General features: G+C 41.6%; 1 protein-coding gene across 50 annotated transcripts in view; it reads left to right on the forward strand.

Annotated features, from left to right (window-relative positions):
• ZBTB20 (zinc finger and BTB domain containing 20) overlaps positions 1–25669 on the forward strand; it is a 660688-nt gene that overhangs the window by 533673 nt on the left and 101346 nt on the right. For 44 of the 50 annotated variants that reach the window (XM_065587156.1, XM_065587258.1, XM_065587254.1 and 41 more), the window contains one exon: positions 10363–10504. Coding sequence is in view for 9 of the 50 variants with exons in the window: in XM_065587241.1 (XP_065443313.1) it covers positions 10503–10504 (2 nt within the window). In the remaining 41 variants the exon portion in view is untranslated. Of the gene's footprint in view, positions 1–1454; positions 1889–10362; positions 10505–25669 lie in introns of those variants that run through there. The other 6 variants (XM_065587234.1, XM_065587211.1, XM_065587173.1 and 3 more) reach the window with 3 other exon arrangements.

Consider the following 25669-nt stretch of genomic DNA (forward strand, 5'->3'; position numbering starts at 1 on the left):
GTGAGAATAGGTTACAATGCTGTTGCCAGCTGTCAACTGTCCACCTACAGTATGGCATATGCATACAGCTAGCACTAACCCTGTTGATAGGATTATCACATGTAGAAAAGATAACTCTGAATTAATTTATAGAGTATGCTTCTTTTTTAAGCATTACCACCCAAAATATACAGTATGAGAGGAGATGCCCAGAGCTAGTCTTCCAGATAGACAATCATCTCCTCAGAGTCTTAAGTGTAAAGGATTATCCCTTTTTCTCTCTACTCTGTTCCCACACTTCAGAAATGAACCTGTGTGGCATAGCTGTATCTGTGCAAATGGTGATCTACAGCAGATATTCATAAAGTGGAATTTATGGATTTAGTTCTCCAGCCCTACCCCATTTGGAATATCTAGAACATACCATACCTCCTGCACGTAATACATTTTCCATGTGTGTGTTGGGGGGGGGGGGGGATTCCCACCATTTTGATAAATGGATGTCCTGTGTGCATAGTGTCCTGAGGGTTAAACATCTTCTAGTAGCAGCAGTTATGTTACCTGCTTCCCTTTTTTCAGGCAGCTATTCCATACCTGTTAAAAGCAGAGTTTTCAGAAGTGTCATAAATACCTACCCTGCCTGCCATGCAGTACTTTCACTGCACTGTTTATCACTACAATTAATCCATTTTAGCTGCAACTCAGATTGCAACCCAGGGCAGAATGGATAGATTGTTTTGCACCTATTTGTAGTTAGAAATTTTGCCTTTAAGAAGACCCTGTGCTATGCTTAGGACTTATCGATCCATAATACCTGGGATTGCCTTTCTATCTACAGCATTCATCCATCTACAATTGGTGTCTGTGTCTGTCTGTGGCATCTGTCTACCCTACCTAGCCATTGATACCAAAGATATACCCTCATAGAGCATATAGTCTCTGCACCTTAAAAGTCCACCTGATCCATCAGGAAAATTCCTCTGAATAACATTAAGCTCTTGTTTTGAAAACAAAAACAATACCTCTAATAACAAAATCAACCATCCTGCAGGACAGGTAGGATTTGAAGGCTACAGAATTGTGTGTGTGTATGTGTGTGTATGTGTCCACCAATAGAACCTTCGATAGCATATTAATAAAAAAGAGAGAAGGAATCTCCTAGCTTTTTAGGGAGGGCCTCTGTATAATGCCATTTGTATTTGTACTTTTTGTTCGGTGGTAAGTTTTAATAGTTACCCTTTGAGGATTTTCCAGTCTAGCTTATCAGAATACACCAACAGTCTTTTTTGTAATATTCGCATTTCCCCTTTGGTTCAGCCGAGCCCACTGACAGATCATTCAAATTCAATTGTTTTATGTCTAAGCCGAACAGCTAATTAAAGTAGGGATGATTAACCTGACTGGCAGCGTCGCTCTCTCTCTCCCCCTCTCCCTCTCTCTCACTCTCTCGCTTGCTTTCTCTCTCCCTCCCTCCTGTTCCAATCAGTCTTTTTCTCACTCTCTCTCTCTCTCTCTGTCTTTTGCTCTACTGTTTTTTTTTTCTCTCTCTCCTAAACGTGGTCTGCTTGCTGATGGCAGAATGGCACTCGGAGATTTGTGCATTGTGTCTGGTTTCCTACGGGCAGGCTGACCCAGTGCCTCTAGGGACTTATCAATAGACCACTCAGAAGAGACAGAGACAGGAGAAAGGAGGAGGGGTGGGGGGGGGAGAGAGAGAGAGAATCAATATCAAGAATAGAAGGAGCTCCGAAGCCATTTTTTTTTTTAAAGAAGTATCAGGACTTGGGAAGAGGGTGACAAAGAAGGTTTTTCAAAGAGGCAGTGGAGGAGGTTCTAATAAATTTGGAAGGAAACAGTTCCCTGTCTTGGGAAAAAAGGAGAACTCCTGGCTGATTAGCATTCACACCAGGTATGAGATGTTCCCTACCCCTTATCACTATGTCGCAAGCAAGATGGAAAGCTTTTTTTTTTTTTTTTTTTGAGATGGAGCGAGCATTTATTTTGGTATGTTTGTTGTTGGATGGAGGGGGAGAGAATCTGTGGGCATTCGTGTGCTGGGAGCAGGAAGAATGGAAGCAGGGCAAAAGAGGGGGGTGGGGAGAAGAGTATGGAGTATGTTACTGTGTCTCCTCTCTTTGTGCACTCCTGGGGGGGGGTTACCCAAGTTCATTTCCAGCAGGTGGATTTAGACGGGGAGTTACTTAACGCTTGACCGCCAGTTTTGAAAAAAAAAAAGCTTCCTATATCTATTAAAGGAAGCTCCAATTTTTTTTCCCTCTCTCTCTCTCTCTCTCTCTTCCCCCCCCCCCCTTCCTAACCAGACAGCGGGAGGGTTTCTGGCTCTCAGCCAGCCCAAAAGCCTCTAAGTGTTTTGCACTTGTTTCAGGGAGTCGCTGCCCGGGGATTTTTTCAGCATTTTCACTAGAGAACAAAGAGTTCTTTACAAAGGGTAGGGGGAGAGCGAGCTTAACGCCTGAGATATGTTTTTCTATTTTTATTAGGGTGTTTTTTTTCTCCTTAAAGGAAAGTGACAGAAGTAGACCACAGAATATGTGACAGCAACAAAATATATTGAAAGGAGATTCAGTTCCCTTACCCCCGATTTATATTTTGGAATAAATCAAAGGGGAGATGGAGGGGGGAACGGGATCAAGTGAGTTTGATATGTTGCTCTCTTCTCCTTTTTTAAAATCTCTCTCTAAATCCAGCAGCTGCTTTGCTGACTTTACCTGGCTTTTTTTTTCACCATAAAAGTTATACTGTGAGCAGCTTGTTTACTTTTTTAAAAAACAAAAGAAAAAAACAAACCACCAGATTCTCATTGGGGAAATGAGGAAGGAAATGAGGGAGGATGCAATGGAAAATAAATACATGAGTGGAGGCAGGAATCTTTCACTTTCTGCCACTTAGGAAAAAAGTTAGTAATGGCTTGTGGAAGCTGGGTTCCTAAAATACAGATGGGGCACTACGGCATGCATCAATGGCGACAGCTTTTTCCTGGCCATCTTTCTAAAACTCACCTCTCATTGGCAGCCTCAGATGTTTAGTGGGACTTCGGATTTTGTTTTTGTTTTTGTTTTGTTTTGTTCCTCCTGCTAGATGGGACCATCTCCAGAGTGGCTACGTTTCATCTACAAACTGTGCTTAGTTCTCTAATGGAGCCACAGATCATGATTGCACAAGGGATCTATGTGCGTTATAGGTTTGTGTTTATGTATGTGCATTTTGTGTAATGTGCATATTCTTATGTGCACTTGTACATGTAATATACATAGGCTGTCACACATATAATATACAAGCTAATAGTATATTGTGGTAAAGGAGATGCTTGTATATGAAATGTATGTGTGCATAGTATACAAAATATACTAAATCCCATTCACAGTGCTCCTGTACATTTGTTCAGATGTTTGAGTACACAGACCGCTGCAAATTTGCAAGCTCAAGGAAATGCTTTTTAAGCTAAACCTTTCCTTCCTTCTTTTATTGATTTACATTTTCCTTGCTTTGTCAAATTTCAGACCCAAAAACTACATTATTTATCAATCATACAGGAAACAAGGAGGAAAACAATATGTACACACCCAAAAAATCATAAATACACAATATATAGAACTAGATCAAAGGCAGTTCTAACAATTGTTTCTGGATACAAAATATCATTAGTATTATTTTTTTTCTTTTATTCATGCTGCATGCCTCTCTCCCAAGAAGTGATCTTTTATAGCTACATATGTATTGCATACATTTACACGACATTGTTTTTTGGCAACCCGTGCATTTAATAGGTGCATATTCAGAATTAATGCGTTTACAGAAGATGAAAGGGACAAATTCTTCTCTAAGTTACAATGTTTTAAGTACAGAGTAACTTCTTTGCAGTGGAGTTATTCTTGATTTACACTGGTGTAACTGAGGACAGAGCCTGGTCCGAAGTGCCTCATGGACTCCATAGTTGCGTGTGAAATGCCAAAGTAATGAGAAGTTGGGAGAAAGTGGTGGACACTGCAAGAAGTTCAGTGGCCTATTGACAGACAATTAGAAATGTCAAAAATTCCCTTCTGTTTTGTGGTGGTGGTGTTTTTTAAGTCCTCATTTCCTTCAGTATTCTGGAGACTTTTCTCACCTCCTGACTTTTCATTGTTTTAATGTTTTCTATGATTTTGTCTCTTCCCCCCCCCCCCCCCAAAAAAAAATTACCTAGAAAAGTAAACACAAACATGCTGAGAAGGAACTCAGCCTTTGAAGTTTTCCATAGAAGAAGAGATCTCATTTCCCCCCCCCCCGAATATTTTTTCTTTTCTTTTTCTATAACATGCTACATGAGCATTTTGTGTCTGCAACCCCGGAGGTGGCGACAGAAGGAGCAGGGCATGCAGTACTGTAATCTACATAAGTCCCCCTCAGTCTCAACTAGAAGGCATCTTCCACCGGCTATCTCTGTTTCCAGAAGTACAGTGAATGACGATAGCTGTCTTTCTGGGATTCTTCATGGACCTGACCTGAGAGTAACACATTCACAGTAGAAGAGAAAAGAGAGAGGGGGAAAAAAAATAGAAAACAAGGAAAGAAAAGCTCTTTGAGCAGGAACACACTGGCTCTTTCTTCCTGCAGGCAATCTGCTCCTGGCGACGTGTCCTGCACTATCAGATATCATATGACTCCTTATTTGGACTCCCTTTCGTAGAATGGGCCTGTTAGGATTCTGTTTGTTTTCTTTTTCTTTCATTTCCTTCTCCCTTATTCCCCCCAGTTTTTGTGTGTCTATGTGTATGTTTTCCTTTCATTTTCTCAGCTTTTTGTTCTGATGCTTTATTTAAAGACAAAGCTTTAATTATTTCCAAAGGCTGATTATAATCCTCTGCCAAAATTGAACTTCACTGTAGTTTTTTTTTTTTAAATACCTCTTTTGGTTTTATTTCTATCATTTACCCCTTTTATCTCCCTTACTATTCCTCATATATGTGTGCACACATTTTTATATATATATACATACACCTCTTTCTTTTCTACTTCAGTGGGATAAGTTAGGAAGCACCTGTCTTAGTGTAAGGGAGAGAAACACTGGGCCATTGGTAGCTGATTCAAATCTATGCTGCTAATTTCACTTCAGTAAACATTTATTTATTTATTTATTTATTTTATTTGACATCTTTTATTTATTGAATTTGAAAGCTTCATAGATCATGAACTGTAGGCTGAGCTTTTGAGCATCTGTATGAGCAACAGTGGAAGTTCAGAAGGAGGCTGTTAGGAAATGAAAATATCTTGCATAGGAAATATAGAATAAAGTACAGGATACAAATCAGACCTGGGGTGTGTATGTTACAATGGACGATGCCTGTAACAGAGCATTGAGGGCTAATAACTGAGGGGGAGGGGAAGAAAGCAACTGGGAATCAGAGGTGTATGACCATATGAACAATCCTTATGGAAACAGCATTTGTTGTAGGGACCTACCTTTTAGCTAAGTGAGATGACTGTGTTCCCCACTTGTGCTGGTTTTAACAATAAATCACTCAGATGGAGATTATTGTTACATTTTTTCTGAAACTTGATGTACTTATGTCTTTACTTGTGGAGACTTCAAAAACCAGGTTCTGTCTGCTATAGAGAGTCATTAAAGAACCCGTGGCACTCTTTATAAGAAGTGGACGTTTAGCCTTGGTTTCCAAGGGCCAAAATTTCTCCTCCCCACACCGCTCTACAACCTGCTGTGCACTGGCTGGTTGCCATCTTCAAGTGGAAGGAACGTTTGTATTTTGTATATACAGTTAGTATGCTATATTTTGGATAGATGGTACATGTGTGCATAGACTGTGATGTAAGAAATGGGCCACTTTATTATTAGTTTATATTTAAATCAGCAGATGAGCACTGTAAAGCCCATATGTCAGACATATGTCACTAATACAGACTTTGTTATAGATCTAGAGGTAGCTGCATTTCAATGTTACCCTACATATGTAGAACCAAATGCAGAGTTCCCTACTCATTTTTTATCCATATCTGACACAGTTGAACTCAGTGAGAGTTTGCCCAAGTAAGGGCTAAGTGAAAACAGAGTTGGGATTTAAGGATTAGGCCCATTACTTATAAATGGAAACAGAAAAATAATGTCTGTGTGCATAATATCACACAGAATAACATAGATGTATAATATGTAGCATACAGTCTTTGCAGTAGAGATGCTATAGCTGTGATTCAGATGTCCCTTCCATTCTTAAACCTTATTTTTCATCTCCTCACTTTCAGCCTCAATGGTAATTTTCTGAGAAATATTTCATGATCTGTCTCAACAGTTTGAAGCCAACGTGTTTCCCTTTTTTGCAATCATCTAAGCATGAATGAAAAAGAATCTTTAACCACTTAAGACATTTTAAAGATTTCTTTCTGTCTCTCTCTTTGTCTTTCTTTCTTTTAATATTTTGTATTTAGGCACGTACATGGTCCTGAATGAGTAGCTGGGGTTTGTCTTGGAAGAAATTTGGTTTTGAAATAAATGTTATGAACATTTAAAAATTATGTACTGTTCCTGCATGGTACATTATGTTCCTTGTTGCTTTAAGCACGTACCAATGTTCTGAATAGTCATAGCTGCAAATATTTATTTGCAAGATCATTTTCGTAGCCACCCATGAATCTAGTTGACTTGACAATAAGTAGAGGGGTCAAATTATAGCTGGAGACCTTTCTAGATATAATGTAGAAGACTTCTAAGCCCTCTTACAAGCTTTGACCATATGATCAGGGTGAGCTTTGCTCAAATTCTTTATCCTAGAACTATCACCCCCTGAAACTTTTTAACTTGGTTACCTGCAGAGTCGATTATTAAATTGTAATGCTCATGTAAATCCAAATAATGATATTGTAGATGTACAGGTGCATCATGAGATTGTGGAGTCACAGAAAATTAAAACTGAAGTGACAGTAGTTGGATGTTTGAAAGTGGTCTTAGGCTAAATTCATGACTAGTGTAACTCCATTAGTATAACTTGAAGCCATTGGAATTACACCAGGGTTGTGCTTGATTCAGTGTGACTGCTCCCATCTGATTTTTAAAAGCCAAGCAGAGTTGGGCCTGATCATTATTTGGGTGGGTGATTGCCAATGAGAAATCAGTTTGTCTAACACATGTATCTGTAGTGCACCAGAGTGTTGCTTTTGGGCCTCTTAGGATGACTACTGACAATAGACACAGATTCTTCTTTAGCATGATAGGTTACCCCACTGCCTTCAAATACCAGAGATCTCCAGTTAAATTTCTTGGTGAAAACGAGTGCTGACAAGTAAGGAAAAGCTCATTTAACATTTTGCAGAACATGGACTTCCTCTGTTCTGTATTTGCCATATCAGTGCAGGCTTTGCAATTTTGGTTTATTTTTGTCAGGTTTATTTTGCATTTATTTATTAGATGAATTTATTTTTGTTATGGGTGAGATCATATTTTCATCCTAAGCACCAATTTTCAAGAGTTTACCACTTTCACAATAAATAAATAAATTGAAGCTGAAGTGTCTAATATTTCTTCTCAGCTCAGAGGTGAATATTATTTTGGAAGATATGAAAAAAATAATTGTTTTGGTTTTTTAGGACTGGACAATCAAAGACACTTCTGATTAATTACTAAAATACATTATTTTTTCTATTTCTATTTTAATTTTTAGAGTTTAATAAAAATATAAGTTATAAGCAACTAATTTCCTTAAAGTAATTAAATTTATACATTTTAATCTAAAAAAGTCCAAAAAAATCCATGCAATGGTTTCTGTAACCACTGTAACTCTGCCACATTGCAGATGCCACTCTCTTCTTAACACCTCTTATATCCTCCTTTTCATAAGCCTGGGAAAATAGTTAGGCTTCTAACAGGTGCCCAAAAAAACTCAGATCCAAACACTCCTGAACATTTGAAATCATAGGGAATGCAGATCCATATTTTGTGGTTTGAGCCCATCTCTGTTGAAAAAGATAACATTTAATTTCCAGACTTTTGTGCAGTTAAGTTTGCAATCATGGCATTGCATTTAAGATAATAAATCAAAGTGTGTTCCTGATCCTGTTCCCACTGGAGTCAATGGGAGTGGAACTGGATCCGTTGGGTAAGATTTCTCATAGCATTTTCCAAAAACTTATTTTATGTCAGATGGCCTTTACAGTTTTGACTGTCTGGAGAGCAGTGAAGAAATTAGTTACCTAGAATATTTTGTGTGCATTCTCTTGAATAGCATGGATCATTAAACTCTTTCACCTGTTAATCTCAACTACATATCCCATAAAGCTTGAAGAACTAGTATGAGAAACAATTTTTATTCCCTCCCCCATAAAAAAGTTGTGTGATGATTTTTCTGGCCAGAAAACCAGAAAATACCAAAGAAAATTGTGTGTGCGTATGTAGGAAGGTGCCAGAGTCTTCTCCAGTGAGGAGATCAGCTGTTCTTGTCTTTTTCTTTACTTTTTTTTTTAATTTTGTTTGTCACTTTTTTTTTTTGGCTTGCTGAAGCATATCCCCATAATCTTCAGAAGCCACAGCAAATTCCCAGTGCCACAACAACACTGTACAGCTGGAGAGAGGAAAACAGAGCTGATCAGCTGCAGGCTTCCCCACTAATGAAATGAGCCAGCAGGCTGCTCTGCATTTTACGTACTGTTCCTGCCTGTGTGCTGCAGGGCCACAAGGGTGTACAGTACATGGAATTTTTCCCTCTGTAACTAATAACTTTTCCCTTCAGGGTCCAATCTTGCAACCGCTCTATGCATGGAATTCCCACTAAAGTTAGTGGGAGATCTGTGTCCTGAAGGCCTGGTTGAAATGGGCGCTCACTGATCACGTGGCCTCTCCATGCTAACACAGTCGAAGGTCCAGTCTATTTATCTGTCTTTTTCTGAAGGAGATATTCATAAAGAGAAAATATAACATATAATGTGAAACGTAAGCCTGCATTTTGCAGCCATACTACCTTGTATTTTGTTCCTTTCAGCCAGGATCAGGCTTGGCCTGTATTTGGGCTGGAGGACCTTCATGACATACACGTGCACTGCAGAAAGTGGAGTCAGTGACTTGAGTAGGGGACACTGTTGTGTCTGATCAGTATTGAACTAATGCTCCAGCATGATGGTGGGGGGTGATCTGTGGTGCTGGAAGTGCTGTCTTTTGGATGGAATGTCAAATAGAGATTTAGGCCATTTGTGTCCTGTCTCAAAAGCCTCAGTGGGTGCAGGAAATTGATGGGGCTGGCAGTGAAGGGGGGACAGTCCCAGCAGCAAGGGAGGGGACATTTGCTGAGGGAGACCAGGTAATTCCTCCCACCCCCAGGAATCTCTGGTACTAATTGGCCAGCATTCCCCAGCTCCTAGGATTCAACCTGGAGTAGGGACAATGTGTAGTCTCTTTCAACTCCATTGCAGCACCCTTCCCCCCTCATCTGGCCAAAGGGTGTCAGAGAGTCTCGGAGTCTCGGAGGAGAGGAGCTGCCTGGTGTCCCTCAGAGAGTGTCCCCTCCCTCACTATTAGAACTGCCCACCTTCTCCACCGGCCCCATCAGGTTCTGCCCTCGTTGAGGCAGGTGGTTGGCATTTGTGTCCTGACTAAATATCAATTGTGGTCATTGCATTCTGCCTCCTTAAATTCCCCCTGAAGTTTCAATTGGAACTTCCTGATGTGAACTGCTGGAAAAGCGTTGCTGGGTATTGTTAAACAGCTGCCAGGGGGGATATGGTAGAGGTTTATAAAAACATGACTGGTGTGGAGAACGTAAATAAGGAAATATTATTTACTCCTTCTCATAACACAAGAACTAGGGGTCACCAAATGAAATTAATAGGCAGCAGGTTTAAAACAAACAAAAGGAAGTAATTCTTTACACAGCGCACAGTCAATCTGTGGAACTCTTTGCCAGATGATGTTATGAAGGCCAAGACTATAACAGGGTTCATAAAAGAACTAGATAAGTTCATGGAGGATAGGTCCATCAATGGCTATTAGCCAGGATGCACTAGATGCAAAACCATGCTCTGAAGTGTCCCTAGCCCCTGTTTGCCAGAAGCTGGGAATGGACGACAGGGGATGGATCACTTGATGATTACCTGTTCTGTTCATTCCCTCTGGACACCTGGCATTGGCAACTAGGTGAACCATTGGTCTGACCCAGTATGACTGTTCTTATGTTATCTCCCATCTGGAGATTGCTGCATTTCAATGATGAATAAAACGAAATATTTGGGAATCCAATCAGGATGAAATGTAAGCAATAATATTATCATTAACACACTGCACTTCTATAGCATAATTGAATTAAAGATGACAAAATGCTTTATAAACATTAATGATTTAAGTTCCACAACACCCAGATGATGATTGTAAGTATTATCTCCATTTTACAGATGAGGAAACTGAGGCACAGCAAGTTTTGAGTGACTTGTCTAAATTCACACAGGAAATCATTGGCAGAGCCGGGAAGATAACTTGGGAATCCTGGATCACAGGCCCATGCTCTAACCACTAGGCTACGCTGCCTCTCCAAATGTAAGTTGTTGTTAACATATAGTTTCTCTTTCACATGAACTGTCATCTATTATATTGCCACATTTGCTTATAGTTACCAAAGCTATTTGTGTTTTAAATAGTGATTTGCACACTCACAGCTCTGTCTTTATTTAACCATGCAATGGAGCAGGGATCGGCAACCTTCAGCACGCGGCACGCGGCACGCCAGGGTAAGCCCCTTGGTGGGCCAGGCCAGTTTGTTTACCTGCCACATCCACAGGTTTGGCCGATCACGGTTCCCACTGGCCGCGGTTCGCTGTTCCAGGCCAATGGGGGCTGCAAGAAACCAGGGCCAGCACATCGCTCAGCCCATGCCACTTCCCGTAGCCCCCATTGGCCTGGGATGGCGAACCACGGCCAGTGGGAGCCGTGATCGGCCGAACCTGTGGACGCGGCAGGTAAACAGAACGGCCCAGCCTGCCAGGCGGCTTACCCTGGCGGGCCTAAGGTTGCCAGTCACTGCAATGGAGTCATGATGTTGAGATCTTGGCAATAGTATTAATACTTTGTAAGCTCAAAGCACTGTATAAATGTTGTAGAAAGTTACAGCAATGCCATACATCCAAAATTTGGAATGGGTCTAAGCAGGGCTTGAAAAATTCATTCAGCTCGGGCTAGTAGAAAACACAGCTGGGTGATTGTCAAATCTTGAGTTCTTACACTTTTATGTTTTAAACAAAATCTACCCCTTATGGTTATGAAGATAATCTTCCAAATGGAAATTCAGTTTAAATCAAGGTCCTGTTGATTTCATAAGTCCGCAGTCTTACAGGTGTGTTGCTGCTGAAAGCTTTTCCAAGCTGCAGAGGGGTAAAAACTGATCGGTCTTGACAGTTTTTGTAGCTGCAGGTGGGAACCTTTGTGAAGCTGACAAGAATCAGGTCAGTTTCAATCTGAGGCTCTTTGGGAAAAGCTCTGAGTGGCATTGGAATTGTGCACAAGGGAGGAGCATCTAAAAGTGGAGGTTGTGGAGGGGAGTATATTAATGGAGATGCCCATCACTGCCACTCTTTCAGCAGCTGACAGGCTCTGGGGTGGGAGAGGATAGCCAAGAAGTAGGAAAATTCTCCTAATAGTCAAAAGGAGCTGGGTGATTTTTATTTATCAAACACTTACTAGCTGGAGGCTTCAAAAGATAAGACTACCAAACAGAATCCAGAGATAGCAAGTTGGGCAGTGTCTTGGCTTCTCCCTGGGGCATTGGTTGAAATATATTCAGAGATATTAAGGCTAGAAGGGAGCATAATGACAGTCTAACCTGATCTGCAGACACAGGCCATAGAACATCACCCAGTGATTCCTGCTTCAGACCCATATCTTCTGGCTGAGCTACAGCATATCTCTTAGAAAGACATCTAATACATCTTGATGTATAAACTTCAAGTAATGGAGGCTTCACCACACCCCTAGATCATATGTTCCAATGGTTAGTTATGCTCCCTGTTAAATATTTACTCCTTTTTTTCTAGTCTGAATGTGTCTACTTTCAGCTTCCAAACACTGAATCTTGTTATGCTTTTGTCTACTGGATTAAAGAGCCCTCTGCTGTCAGAAAGTGGTTCCCCATGTAGGTATTCATAGTCCTTAGCTTGGTCTTCTGGCTGTTAGATGTCTGCTGAACTTTTGAAGCCAGATGTGCAGTTGAAGGATTGGGGGTGAGTGTGTAGGTAGAGTTAGGTTGTGGGTGGGGAGGAGGGTGTAGAAGGGGAAGGTGATTGATGGGATAGAAAAGAGAAGCAGCATACTTTGAAAGAGATTTTTTTTCCCTAGGTTGGCAAGGTGGAAAAGAGAAAATTTAAAAGGTGGAAGTCCCACTGGAGAGAAGGGAAGGGAAAGGGATATAAGGGGTTGGAGGGAGAGAGAAGCATCGGAAAGAAATAGAGAAAACAATGTGAAAAGAGAGACATCATGAGCTATTACAAGCAAAAAAAAAGCGGGGAGGAAAGTGAAATGAGCCAGTAGTGTCAGAAGGTACAACACAAAAGCATGAGAGACAGAGTAACTTATGTTAAAAATATAGCAAGATGATTAACAATCTTATAATTTGGTAGAGTGCACAATAAATGGCAAAGTATTGTTTTAAAATGAAGGGAATGTGGCTTTACATGTATATTTCAGCCTGGCTAATAGGGACTTAGGGCCATATTTTTAAAGGTGTGTATATATACACCTTAAAAAGGACAGCCTTTAGGCTCCTAAGTCACTTAGACGCTTTTGAAAATGGTGTCTCTAGTGCTCAGATTAGTAGGGGACTCGTACATTTTTCAACCCATGGCCTGAACACAGATGCCAATTTGGGAAAATTTTGGATCTCAGCTTTGTGACTTGGGCCCATCACTGCTCAGGATTAAAGTCCTGGCCTTCAGGATCTAACAAAAGTGAAGCTGGCTTAGAAGGGAGAAAGCATTTCTTAATACACAGCTATCTTCATTAAGAGCAAAGGGACCAAAGAAGTGAGCTCTCCAAGTAAATCTGTCTATGTGTAAATGTTATTTTGATTTTCAAGTTTGTTCTGGCGTGAATACCTTGCTGTAGTTCTGAAATGGTATATTGGCTTTCCTCTAGAGAGCATGTTCTGGTGGTTAGGCTAAAGGATTTGATCTGGCTCCGTTCCCAACTGCTACAGACTCAGTGTGCAACCTTGTGCAAGTCATTTCACCTCTTTGTCTGAGTTTATTTAACTATAAAATGGGACTAATAGTTTTCTACCTCACAGGGGGTTATGACGCTTACTTCAGCAAGGCTTGTACAATGCTTTGAGATCATTCGATGCAAGCTGCTGTAGAAGGGCAAAGTGTTATGAATCTTTGATTCTCATGCAGTTAAGTATAGAGAAATTGGAATACTTAGATCTTTGCCTCTGATTCTCAGGCATGTCTATCTTGTATTTTTATTAACTTGTAAAATAAGTTTGATAACGCCTGTCAGTAATGTTATAAGAGTAGTGTGTGTGAAGGTAATAAATTCCACACATTGAAAGTAATGTATTACCACTCTTCTCTTCTTAAATTTTGATAAGATCATTTGGCCATGGTAGAACTAGGGTTGGCTTCTATTCAGAAAAAAATAGCGTTTTTTTAGAAGGACTTAGATTTCCTCTTGAAATCACAGGCCTGAGTCCTAACCAGACCAGGAAAATAAAGATGTTGAGACCAAATAATAATTTCTAAGCAGCTACTATAGAAGTGGTGGGGAACCTGCGGCCCGCGGGCCACACGCGGCCCATCAGGGTAATCCACTGGAGAGTCACCAAACAGTGTGTTTACATTTGCACAGCTGCCCACAGCTCCCAGTGGCCGCAGTTCGCCGTTCCCGGCCAATGGGAGCTGCAGGAAGTGGCACGGGCCGCAGGGATATGCTGTCTGGCGGCCCACCAGCAGATTACCCTGACAGGCCTCAGGTTGCCTACCACTGTACTATAGGCTAAACACTGACACTGCTAATCTGGACCAATCAGTCTGACTTTTAAGAAGATACGTGCTTTTGTAGTACACTTAAAGGGGTAAAAAGCAACCTTTCAAACTGTCTTTGTATGGCTGACTTGTCTCTGATTTGAATGAAGTCCATGGAAGTAAACTCCACGATACTTATTCCTCGCTAGAAACTCATATCTGGGTTTTCTTGTTGATTGATGGATCACTGAGTGTTGTACTCCGACACTTTTCAAACACCGCTATCCCAGCGAATTTGTGTGAGCCAAAAAAGGCTCAGAAAGAGCAAAAAGTATAACTGATAAAAACATGAAAATCATTCCTAAAACCGTTACTGCCTGTCACTGGCATGGTGAGGATTTACATTCTGCTGAAGGCAATTTAAAAAAAGGAATGATCAATATACTTGGGGCCTAAACTAACAAGGAGAGAACAATGTAATCCATTCCCAGTGCTGAAACCCAACTTTTACCTGCACAAAGTACTGCTCCAATGTTTCCACATACTGTCCAGTGAGAGAGCTAACTGGAAGAGCTGGTGTGGGGAGGGTGAATGGTCAATATTTGCCTCAATTTTTTTTGAAAGAAATGAAAATGATCTAAATATTAGGAGAAATGTTTCCTTTTCTTGGCAAGAAAAAAAAAAACACACTGCACATTTTTTGGTTTAACTAAAAAAACAAATATTTGTGTCAGGTTTTGGTTTTATGTTGTTTCTGTTAATGTTTTATGTGAAAATTAGTTGCTTTTTAATTTTGATTAAATGAAAATTTTCGTTATAAATTATTGTTTGGGAAAAATCATTTTTATAAATAAAGTCAAACATTAATTTTGACCAGTCCTTATGAATGGTCACTTACCATGAATAACTAACAAATAGTGCACCTGACAGAGTAAGCTTGACGTCAAGAAGAGTTGGTAGCAGTGGTCACTTTAACCTCGTTGCTGTAAGGTTGGTTTGGGTTAAGAGTGTGGATTAGGAAAATGACACTGCTTGTGAGGGTCATTCATTGTGAAGCGTGAAAGGAATGTGATAGCATCACTTCCTGTGCTGCTGAATACCATGGTGAAGGGGAGTATCTCATTCTGGGGTGCAATCCGGACCAGTGACAGGTTGTGTCACCACCTGCCCTGCAACCTTGGGTGCCTCACAATGCTTTGTTGCTGTAGCTCCCACCTGCGCTGCTCACAAACAGCCAAACAGCGTGCAGGTCACACTCTGAGCATCTATGGATAGCTGCAGCCCTGGGGTCCAGCAACTGTGACCCAGCAGCAACATACCAGCCACACTCTGGCTTCCAGCAGCCTTGGTAATCTCTTGCAGAGTGGCCCCAACACACTCCCAGTCCTGGATTTTCCCCCAAAATGTGTGTTCTGCACTGTCCAGCCCTCTCCTGGACAGTTCAGATATTATAGGTCCATTGCTGCTGTAAGGGATCAATGGACAACAGTTTGCTACTATAATTGGAGTTATTAAACATAGAATCATAGAATGATAGAGACCCCAGGAGGTCATCTAGTCCAACACCCTGCTCAAAGAAGGACCATCCCCAACTAAATCAAACAATTCAGTTTAAACACAACATTGGATTAGTTTTGATTAGAGAATAAAACAAGTTTATTTAACTACAAAGAGAGAGATTTTAAGTGAGTAGAAATATAAATCATGGTTACAAGAGAAATAAATATAAAACACTTACTAGTAACTAAGGGTATGTCCACACTAAAAATGTAAGTCGACCTATATTAGTAATTACTGCCGTGGTGCATGTCCACACTCCCCTCCTTGGGTCAGTGGTGCGCATCCTCACCTGGAGCGCTTTCATCGACCTAAGAGGGGCAATGTGGGGAGATGAGAACCCGGTCTCTCAGCTCCACTGGCAGCTACCGGGAGCCAGGCTGCACCACAGGCTCCTGGCAGGCTGTCCCCGTCAGCTCCCCATTCCCCACTGGTTCTGGGGGAAGCTGCCCGGGGCTTCTTGCCTCCCTGTTCCCCACTGGGAGTGGGGTCAAGCCACCAGGGCTTCTCACCCCTGAGGAGTGGGGTCCAGCCGCCCAGGCTTCTCACCCTGGCTCCCAGCCAGGAGTGGGGTCCCGCCACCCAGGCTTCTCTCACGGCTCCCAGTTAGGAGTGGGGTCCACCTGCCCAGCTCTCCAGGGGAGCAGGGGGCAGCTGGGCTCTAGCTGCCCGGCTTTCTTGTCAATTTTACAACTCCAGCACTAATAGTTGATATAAGTAACACAGTGTCTACACAGATACTGCATCACCCTAACTATACTTACTTAAGCCCAGCGCCTCTCATGGAGGTGGTATGTCAGTGTAGTAGGGCTCTTAAATTAGCAGGAGCAAGGCTGTAGTGTGTACACTGACATAATTAGGTAGACGTAAGCTGCCTTACATCAACTGAACTGTGTAGTGTAGACCAAGCCTAAAACTTAACAAAGTACACGTGGGTCAAGGTAAAATCTTTACCACGTGATCCCATCAACAGGCTGACCAAATTCTCAGGCTAATGACCATATTAATGCTTTACACTTATATAGTCTCTTTTGTATAAGGATCTCAAACAACTTTACCACAGTTGGGTTCATTAACCCCACTGGGATTCCCAAATACAGAAACTGAGGCACAGAGAAGTTGCCAAGGGTCACACACTGAGTCAGTGACAGAGTCAAGTGCCGAACCCAGGCACCCTGACTCCCAGTTCCTTGATGTAATCATAAAGTGCATGATGTCTCCCAGTTACCGAATGCACCCTATATTCACACCCTACACACTATTGTAGTAATCTTTGTACAAAATATGACTTGTGAGGTATCATTTGAAAACTAACTCATTGATCGATAATATGGTGAAATGTGTGTAGCAACATTATATGTAAAGTTATGAACATAAGCTGAAGTTATGGCTGAAATGTGTTTACCAGACAAGTCTAGGGAGAGAGTAAACCTGTTTCTCAAAAACAAAAGGCAAGCTAATGCCTCTAGCCAGGTGACATCAGAGTTCATTGGTTATAATTCTAGCAACAAGAACAGTGCAGCTGGGTTGATAGTTTGGTACTGAATTCATGATAATTGTTGTATTGAAGGCGTAGTTTAGGTCCAAATGTTGAAGAGAAACAATGAAACCATGATTCTCAGTCATGGTGACAATAAATGCAGTCATTTTTAAATAGATGTAAGCAATGATTTTTCTATACAGTGTATAATCAATCTGTGGAACTTGCTGCCACAGGATATTTCTGAAGCAAACACTTTAGCAAGATTCAGGACAGCAGCAGGCATATAGAGCTGTCATTTTCAAAAATGCTTAAAGGAATTAGCGCCTAATTTCAATTGAAAGGCCCCTTTGAAAATTTCATCCTATATGAATAGCAATAGTATTTGCAATACACTAGGTAGATCATTTGCTCGTTGTTTTTAATGTATTCTAAGATAGAGAACCTGTCGTGGACACCTCCCCTCCTAACTCCTCACCTTTTCTTGCCGCAGCTGTAGTGTGGAGCTGCATGAAAAGACAATAGCATTCTGAATCTGAATCTGAGTCCTTCCCGCACTGCCGGACATTGCTCAGGGCATGAACAACGCTCTGCCATTTCTGTCTGTCATGCTGTTTGCCAAAGTGGCTACCTTGTTGTGTTTCTATAACTTAATATTTTTATGAGGGCTTGTTGTTAGGCTTTTACTCAACCCCCAACCAAGAGGAGCAGTAGACTGCTTTTTGTCTGCTCCCTAGCCTTTGACCTGTCCCGCTTGGGTGGCCCTACCAGAAGCTAAACCTCCCACCCCCATAGCGCATAGGGTCATGGAACACACAAGTCTGCCACCTCATCAAGGTGCAGTCCCCAGGAAAGGAATGCTATTAAAGAGGTAACATTAAAATGAACATACTTTGTTTTGTTTTATTACCTCTCCCTGTTTTGTATCGGGGCTATTTATTTCCATTCCCTGGCTGTTGGACCAAATTAAGCTTTCCCTGCTATGTGTAGCCCCCACTACTCTACTCTCACCAGGCCAGCGTGGGGCTTGTTTCTGCCCTCTGTGTGATTTCTGCCTTCTCCACTAGGAGTATCTGCAGTGTTGATCATAGCTGAATTTACACCAAAGAAACACCCGATGAAAGAGAGATGCAAATCTGCCACAGAGGGGGCAGAAAGGTGTGTTTGTTTTTGAGTTTTCCAGGGATTAACCCACCCACCCCCAGAATCCCTGCATGATCTGGCCTAGTCTACAGCTATCAGGAAGCATCACTCCTTCAGCAGTGGCAGATGCTTCATCGTTGCTTACTGAAGCAGCTCCATAAATCACCTGCAAATGCTCCACAGACGCAGTTGGAAAGCCACTGAGGTTAAGAAAATTGGAAGAGATAGCCACCCATATACTAGTGATCATCAGTAGGCTGAGGAAGACCGTGTAGAACTGAGTAATTGGCTATGTACGTTATTGGGGATTGTCACCTTAAATTGAAGTAGTAGGTGTTGACCACTGAAGCGGGGGAATGATACCAGACCGCGCAAACCACTGGTCTGATGAAACAAGCTGATAGGAGGGATGTGATGTCTGTGGCCAAGCTGAAGGTGAATGAAATAACCACGGAGTAAATTGCTGAGAATGTGGATTGTAGGATGCACTACAGACACGAGGCAGATGGGATGATTATGGGGATCTTTGTGAGACTGTGGACTAGTTCTTCTATTTCACCACCTTGGCATGAGGCTAAACTTGCTGCTGAAGGTAATGATGAATCGTTAATGAAGATCAGACTGCCTGAATAATGGCCCTGGCACTGAGAGCAGAAAGTTTTGCAGATTTCTGTGTGTGCGCGCACTTGCTGCTACTGGTGTTCCTGGTGGGTGGCTGAATCATCCTGATGGCATTCAACAGGAACCAGCTGCTGAGAATATTAAAATGCAAGCATTTATTCCTCTAGAGAGACAGTAGCATCTGCAAAGTTTTCCTGTCTTGATAGTACAGATAATCCCAGGGAGCATTCTCTAGTAGTTTTAACTCTCTATTCATTCATATGTTTTCTTTAAACCTTTGTCTCTGCAATTAAGGCTAACTTAGACCTAGATCAGAGCTCCCAGTTGTCATATGCAGGCGGTTTGCAAGCTCTCATTCCAGGTGAGTTATGTGGGGAGAGGGAAGTAGGACTTTATCCCATCCTGCATGTCTTTTTTTCACCACTAGTTATGGTCTTAGAAGGCAATGCGCAATCAGTCATGGCTGGAGTCTTCCATAAGGCCATGTTCCTACACTATTGAAGTCAATGGGAGACTTGTCATGAATTCCAAACTCAGCAAGGTGAGACCCTGAGGATATGTCTACACTGCAATCAGGCATCCATGGCTGGCCCATGCCTGCTGACTCAGACTCATGCTATTTAATTGTGGGGTAGACAGCGAGTTTTGGGCGGGAGCCTGTGCTCTAGGACCTTTCGAGGTGGGCCAGCTGTCGGGGCCTAATTGCAGTGTAGGCATACCAGGAGAGAATAGACTGTTGACTTGATGGAGCAATATGTTGATTTTGTCCACTGTTTTTCATATTATTTATTATTTCTGGAAAGTTATTGATGTGCATGACACTTAACAGACGACATAAAAACAAGAGCTCCATGCCCCAAGGAACTTAGGCCCAGATCCTCAAAGGTATTTAGGTGCCTAACTCCCATTGGAATCAAGGGGCTTACAGTCTAAGTACCAAGTCCAGAGAGCTGATGAGCACCTGCAGCTTGCATTGACTTCCATCGGAGTGGCAGGCACTCAGCATCCCTCAGGAACTAGCCGTACATTAGACTAAATGGTACCATAACACAGTGAGTAATAACCAAATTTGAGGAGGAAGAGAAGGATGAGGGCTACAATAATAAAAGATCATGAGAGATTCTTCTGTGAATTAGCTTACTTAAAGATATGTATCTATATATTTTCCTTGCTTTGAATATGTTAATATATTAATAGTTTGAAGGAACAAAGTACACCAATAGGAGACGAAAGGTATAGACTCAGGGCATGAAAAAAGGTGCAAAATCATTTGGTGGAGAAGGAGACACAGTGAGTTGGGACAAGGGCAGGCTTCAAGGAGGGCATTAGTAGGGGAAGAGAGACAAGATGTAGACAGTGCCAGAGCTGTGAGGAGCTTTGAAACTGAGGATGAGGTGTATGAATCTGATGCAAAAGGAGACTGGAAGCCAGTGCCAGAGACTCATGGGAGGGGAGTGACATGACCAGGGCATCAAGGCTCCAATTCAGCAAGATACTTAAGCATGCGCCTAAACCTAAACATGTGAATAGTTCTGTTGAAGCCCTGCTCCTCCTGAGTTGGGATATTTGTTGTGTCTGATTTAAAAGAGCAAACCAGCACATTGCAGTAAGCATCCTGGTGCAGCACTCTGGATTTATTCTTGTTTCTACCTTGTTTCATCCCCAGACAGCATGCTATACATGACTGAGTGACAACAGCAGACTCCGTACCTGATAGGATGTCAGCAAGTCAATGTTTTGACAGGATATTACATATGCAATGACGGGGACTGCAAATCTCACTCTGCAAAGTTTATTGATACTCTCTCTTGTGATGTGACAGGCCAGGAAAATTGTTGCAGGAGAGTTTAGATCTAAACAGTAGTGACTTTATTGCAGCTCCTGATTTTTGTCTTTCCTTGTAAAGAGCTGCTGAAGTCCTTCAGATGTGTAAGATGTGAAGTCAGAGCTTAGTATGGCATCATCAGAATGATGGATGGCTTAGAGAGTCGTGCTCTCATCCCTTTGCTTGTGAGTGTTATAATGTTTTATATTTAAAAAGATAATTTTAAGGAACTCCTGCACAAAGGTCTTTGGGCTTTTTAACAAAGAATAATTTAATGAACTAGCCAATGTATTAATCATTGCCTTCAGCTAGTAAACTGTGTTATAAGCTCTGTTCTACAAACAATTAAGTCTCTTTTAGCTCACAAGCTAAGGTCTTTTGCTTTTAGAGGAGTATCTGGTTCTGTCCCACTTAAGCACAAGTGCAATAAACCTGTGGTTGGCTTGTGACTTACTGGTTTGTTACAATAAATAAAAACATGATGTATCCTGAAGAAGGTGACACAACCAAAAGAGATCCTCGAAAGCTCCCAACAATATTCTGCAGCACTTCTCCTAAACACACATTACTACTGCTGCCCCCCCACCCTGTTTAACACAGAAGGGAACAAAAGAAGCTTAAGCCCTGCCCTGAAGGATGCCACACATGTGATTTGGCAACCATAAGAGAAAACAGCCTTCCAGATTCAGGCCTTTAACAGAGAAGTCCCTGCTCTCCCCATTGGATTATGTTTAGGGATGGACTGGTTAGTAGTGACTACATTGACAGTTCCAGGTGCTGTAACAGAACAGAGGGTATCAACATGGTCCCTTGGGTATATTGCTTAATAGAAAGATGTTGCAGTGCACTGGCAGAACAACAGCCAGTGTGTAGCTCTCAAAGCCACACAGTTTATAACTCGCTTGTTCTCATGGACCTGTGTTCTCCTGTGCTGTGCAATCTGTGAGCAATCTGAAGAAAGGATCAAGTCTCATTTTGTTGAAAACATTTTCATTTTTCTACTGTATAATTTTTTGCAGGTCTGCTAACTTCAAACCCATAGTAAGAGAGGCAGCTTTCCCTTACTTTAATGCCTCTATATTTCATCATGGACATTTCATCTCCTCTTTTCACTGCTTATCTGCATTACGTATGTACCACTGCAGAATGATAATGAGACGAGGGTTAAAAAAACAATGTTTTGAGCTGTCTCTTGTCCTCTAACAGCATGATCCTCCAGGGTGATACCCCTCCCACCCAGCCTGAGTAGCTAGCAAAGAGAAATTTGTACACAAATGCAACCACCAAGAATGAAGTCGTAGTTCTGAGCTATGATAATACATTCCATCCTGAGGAGGAGGGGAAAGCTGCCAGTGGAGCAACTGCATTTCTGCAGAGCGATGACCTGGTTCTCCCATTTCCATCCTATGTTTTGAAACTGCATGAGATTGTTTGAGTTACTTACATTTTTGGCGATGGGAAACTGTAAGCCTTTCAATTCCATCAGTGTTGTCCACATTGGCAAATAGCAGAGAGGCAGGGGCTGTCCCTTATTCACCTGGAAATACTGTGTGACAGTTCAAGACAACTAAGTGGTAAACTTAGGGTGACCAGATGAGAGATGTGAAATATTGGGATGCGGGGGGGTGCTGGCAGACCCCCCAAAAAACCCCAAGAGCTGGCGGCGGAGGGGGAAAAAAAAAAGAAAGAAAGAGGCACTGGAGCATAGGAAAAATTGGTGGGGGCTGAGCACCCACCGGCAGCTCCACGCCCCACCCCCCTGCACCAGCTCACCTCCGCTCCACCTCCACCTCCACCTCCCCTGAGCTGGCTGCTGCATCCTGCTTCTCCCCCCTCCTCCAGCACTTGCACCGCCATACAGCTGATTAGCGCAAGCCTGGGAGGAGGAATGCGGGGTGCTTGGGGAAGAGGCGAGGCCAGGGCAGGGATTTGGGGAGGGAGGGGGCAGAGTTGGGGCGGGGGGGGGCATGAGCCCCCTCTGCCTGTGCGCCAGAGCGCAAAATATCGGGACAATTCGCGTCGGGACGGGGGACAAACAAGTAAATATCGGGACAGTACCGATAAAATCGGGACGTCTGGTCACCCTAGGTAAACTACACAATAACTGTGTAATAAATATGTTAATGGTAGCCACTGCAGCATTGCATTTTACTGAGTTAATCCTTATGCAAACATTGGGCCCAAACCTATAGTCTTTTTAACTCCAGTCCAGACAATGAAAGTTTCACTTGAGTAGGGAACTGCATGATCAGGCCTATATTGCGGTAAATAAATGTGCCATCAGCATGCAATACACATCTAACTCCCATCTCATGCAAGTTTATATAAGTCCCTCCCTTGCAAGGGATTGCATCATTGATTCAGTCCATCTCACTCTCAACACCCTGTCCCCAGCTTTTTTTCCCCTTCAATTTCCATTTAATGGGTGAAGAGAATAAATTAACACAACCACTTTCATCTTTAGGTATCAGAGTTAACACCCAATTGAGTTGAATGGAGCAGTAACACCTTTCTTAAAACTGTTGCTGTAAGCTCTTTTTCTGCAGCCTCAGATAGACAGCCGTGTATCTGCTCACACATGGCAGGTTCTTTTAGCCACTTGAAGGGGTAGAACCTTTTTTGTTGTTTTTTAAGGGAAAACTTAAATTCTGCAAAACCACACATTACAGCCAATTGACCAGTGCTGTTCAATCTGTCCACTAAATCAACCATTGAGAAATCACTTGACTCAAAGCTAACACATTTCATACCGCCTGATAACTTTCTCCTGCCTTATCTGGATTTTCTAAACTTCTTCCATGCCCATTTATCATTTAATAGGAACATTTCATTCTGCTTTGCTTTGTCTACATTTTTTGAAGCTTTAAAATATTCCCATTGCAGGTGGACATTGCACTGCCTCTCTATCTGGGAAAAGGAACTTTATTCCCGAATGGAAATACTTTTGCATCAAGGGAAAAGTTAGGAAAAAATTACATTCTCTGAGTGGGGATCCAAACAGCTTTGACTCCTCTACAAAAGTTTATCAAGAATTCCATGCACTCTCGAATGAAAGAGTTGTGGAACAATATCTGTAACATTTCAGAGCCAGACTGAACAAATGGAATAACAACACTGGTGAACTGCTAGCTTGGTGCTTCACAAAGGCAGAGAGAGAGAGATAATCCCCGAGATTAACACTCCTCCACACAGCACTGGTTTAATCAACTCTCAAACTATATTGATGAGATATCCTCTTCTTTTATTAGATGTTGTAGACGATAACACAGTTCTTAGAAGAGTACCACTCCCAAAAAGCATTTTGCATTTCCTCCTTAGAAAAGGCAACATTTTCGCTTGCATCTTTAAAATCAAGAAAATTCCCCCCGGCTGGATGGATTAATGTTTTATACAATGTAGGGTTATAGTTCCAAAAGTAACTTCTATAATTCCCATACCTCCCTCAATGTGATTTTGCAAATGCAAGGTTTTTTGAGCAGATTAAACTCTGCTCAGTGCACACAAGCTACTTCATTTCAAATAAGTTAGTTATCTAAATTGCAGTTGGGAGAAGACACCTGCAATTTTACATGTAAGTTTGAGGACCCTTTGAAAATTTGACCTATAGGACCCATTCACACTACAAGTATAGGTGTGCTTTGGTGACCTGGTCATGACACTTCCATCTGATCCAGTTGAGTTGTAATTACACAGCAACTTTTTCCCCAATACACGTCAAACTTGTTTGTGTGTTCACATCTACTATGCTGCTTAGCCACATTCTGCAAAGTGCATTCTGGGAAATCTGGGCAGCTATTTTATAATGTTTCAGCAGTGGGATAGATTGCTCAGAGGACATGCACACAGAGTGAAACTAGCTGCCTATGAGTCAGTGCACGCTGGGTTATCCAATTGCAAAGAGAACTGTGAGGAAGGAGAACCAACCAATAATGCTGTTTTCTCTCCCCCATTTTCTCCCATAGACAAATTAGCCAAGTGCCATATAGTGAGCTGTTGCATTATTGGTTCCCAGTCACTATCATGATTAGTGCAATAGAAATGCACGGATAGACAGCCACACGCAGAATATGAAGACTTCATTATTTTTACAAAGTTTACTATAGCACATTTACTGATATATTGTAAAGTATTTTCATAAATTAAAACTAAGCAGTTGTCAAAATAAATGAACAAAGTATGTTCTCTGATGCATTATCCTTGATATTTATTTGTATTTGGTATTGTCTGTTCACATTTTTGCTAATTTCCAAAATTTGCTCACTTGTGATGGGTCACTCTCTCGGTCATTAGTGTGAATTAGCAAGATTGTATTTTCTATCCTGACAATATATACAAAATATTATGCTAATGGGAATAACATTATCTGAAGTACATTTATGTTTGTGCTGGAAGTCTAGGGTCACAACAGATAATCCAAAGGATTATTCTGTGATGGATTATCCCAGTCAATGTTTTCCCAAAATGTCTGCTCACGAAAAGGTCATGTCATATCTGTGCTAGACTCTCTGTCAAACCACATCTTACCGTCTGCAAGAGGATAAATTCCAAAAGAAAATGATGGGGGTGACAGAACTGAGTGACATGTGGTAGGCATGTCAATGAAGTGAACGGCATGCCACACACCTGCTTTTTGGCTGTGCCATGCCACAAGTTAGCATTTTGGATGAGCAATTTCCGTTCTGTTGTTTTCTCTCAACACATGGTGTTCAAAAACAGTTACAAGAAAACTGTACCCATTTGCTCATCCCAGAAGCCTGCAGTTTCAAAAGATGATGCCAGATTAATTTTCACATCTACAGTATTTCAGAGTGGATACATTCTGAGAAGTGTGGCTTATCTTTTGATATTGTAATGCAATGGCTGGAGCAAAATTTATGTCCTTCCCTTTAACTTTCATGAAACACTCAAAAGCTGTTTATATTTACCATAATCAAAATCTTCAAGGTATTTCTCAAATCCACATAATATTCTTGAATTCTAACATTTGCATTGAGACTTTAACATTAGCAAATATATGTGCAAAAATACAAGTATACATCAACCTTTTTTGCTAGCTGGGCATTTATAAGGAGGCTGCTGTTTTTCAATTATTCTGCTTGAACCAGACTTCATTTAAGGCAGTACTA

Source organism: Chrysemys picta, chromosome 1 (assembly GCF_011386835.1).
Source record: "Chrysemys picta bellii isolate R12L10 chromosome 1, ASM1138683v2, whole genome shotgun sequence".
NCBI classification, from domain to species: Eukaryota; Metazoa; Chordata; order Testudines; family Emydidae; genus Chrysemys; species Chrysemys picta.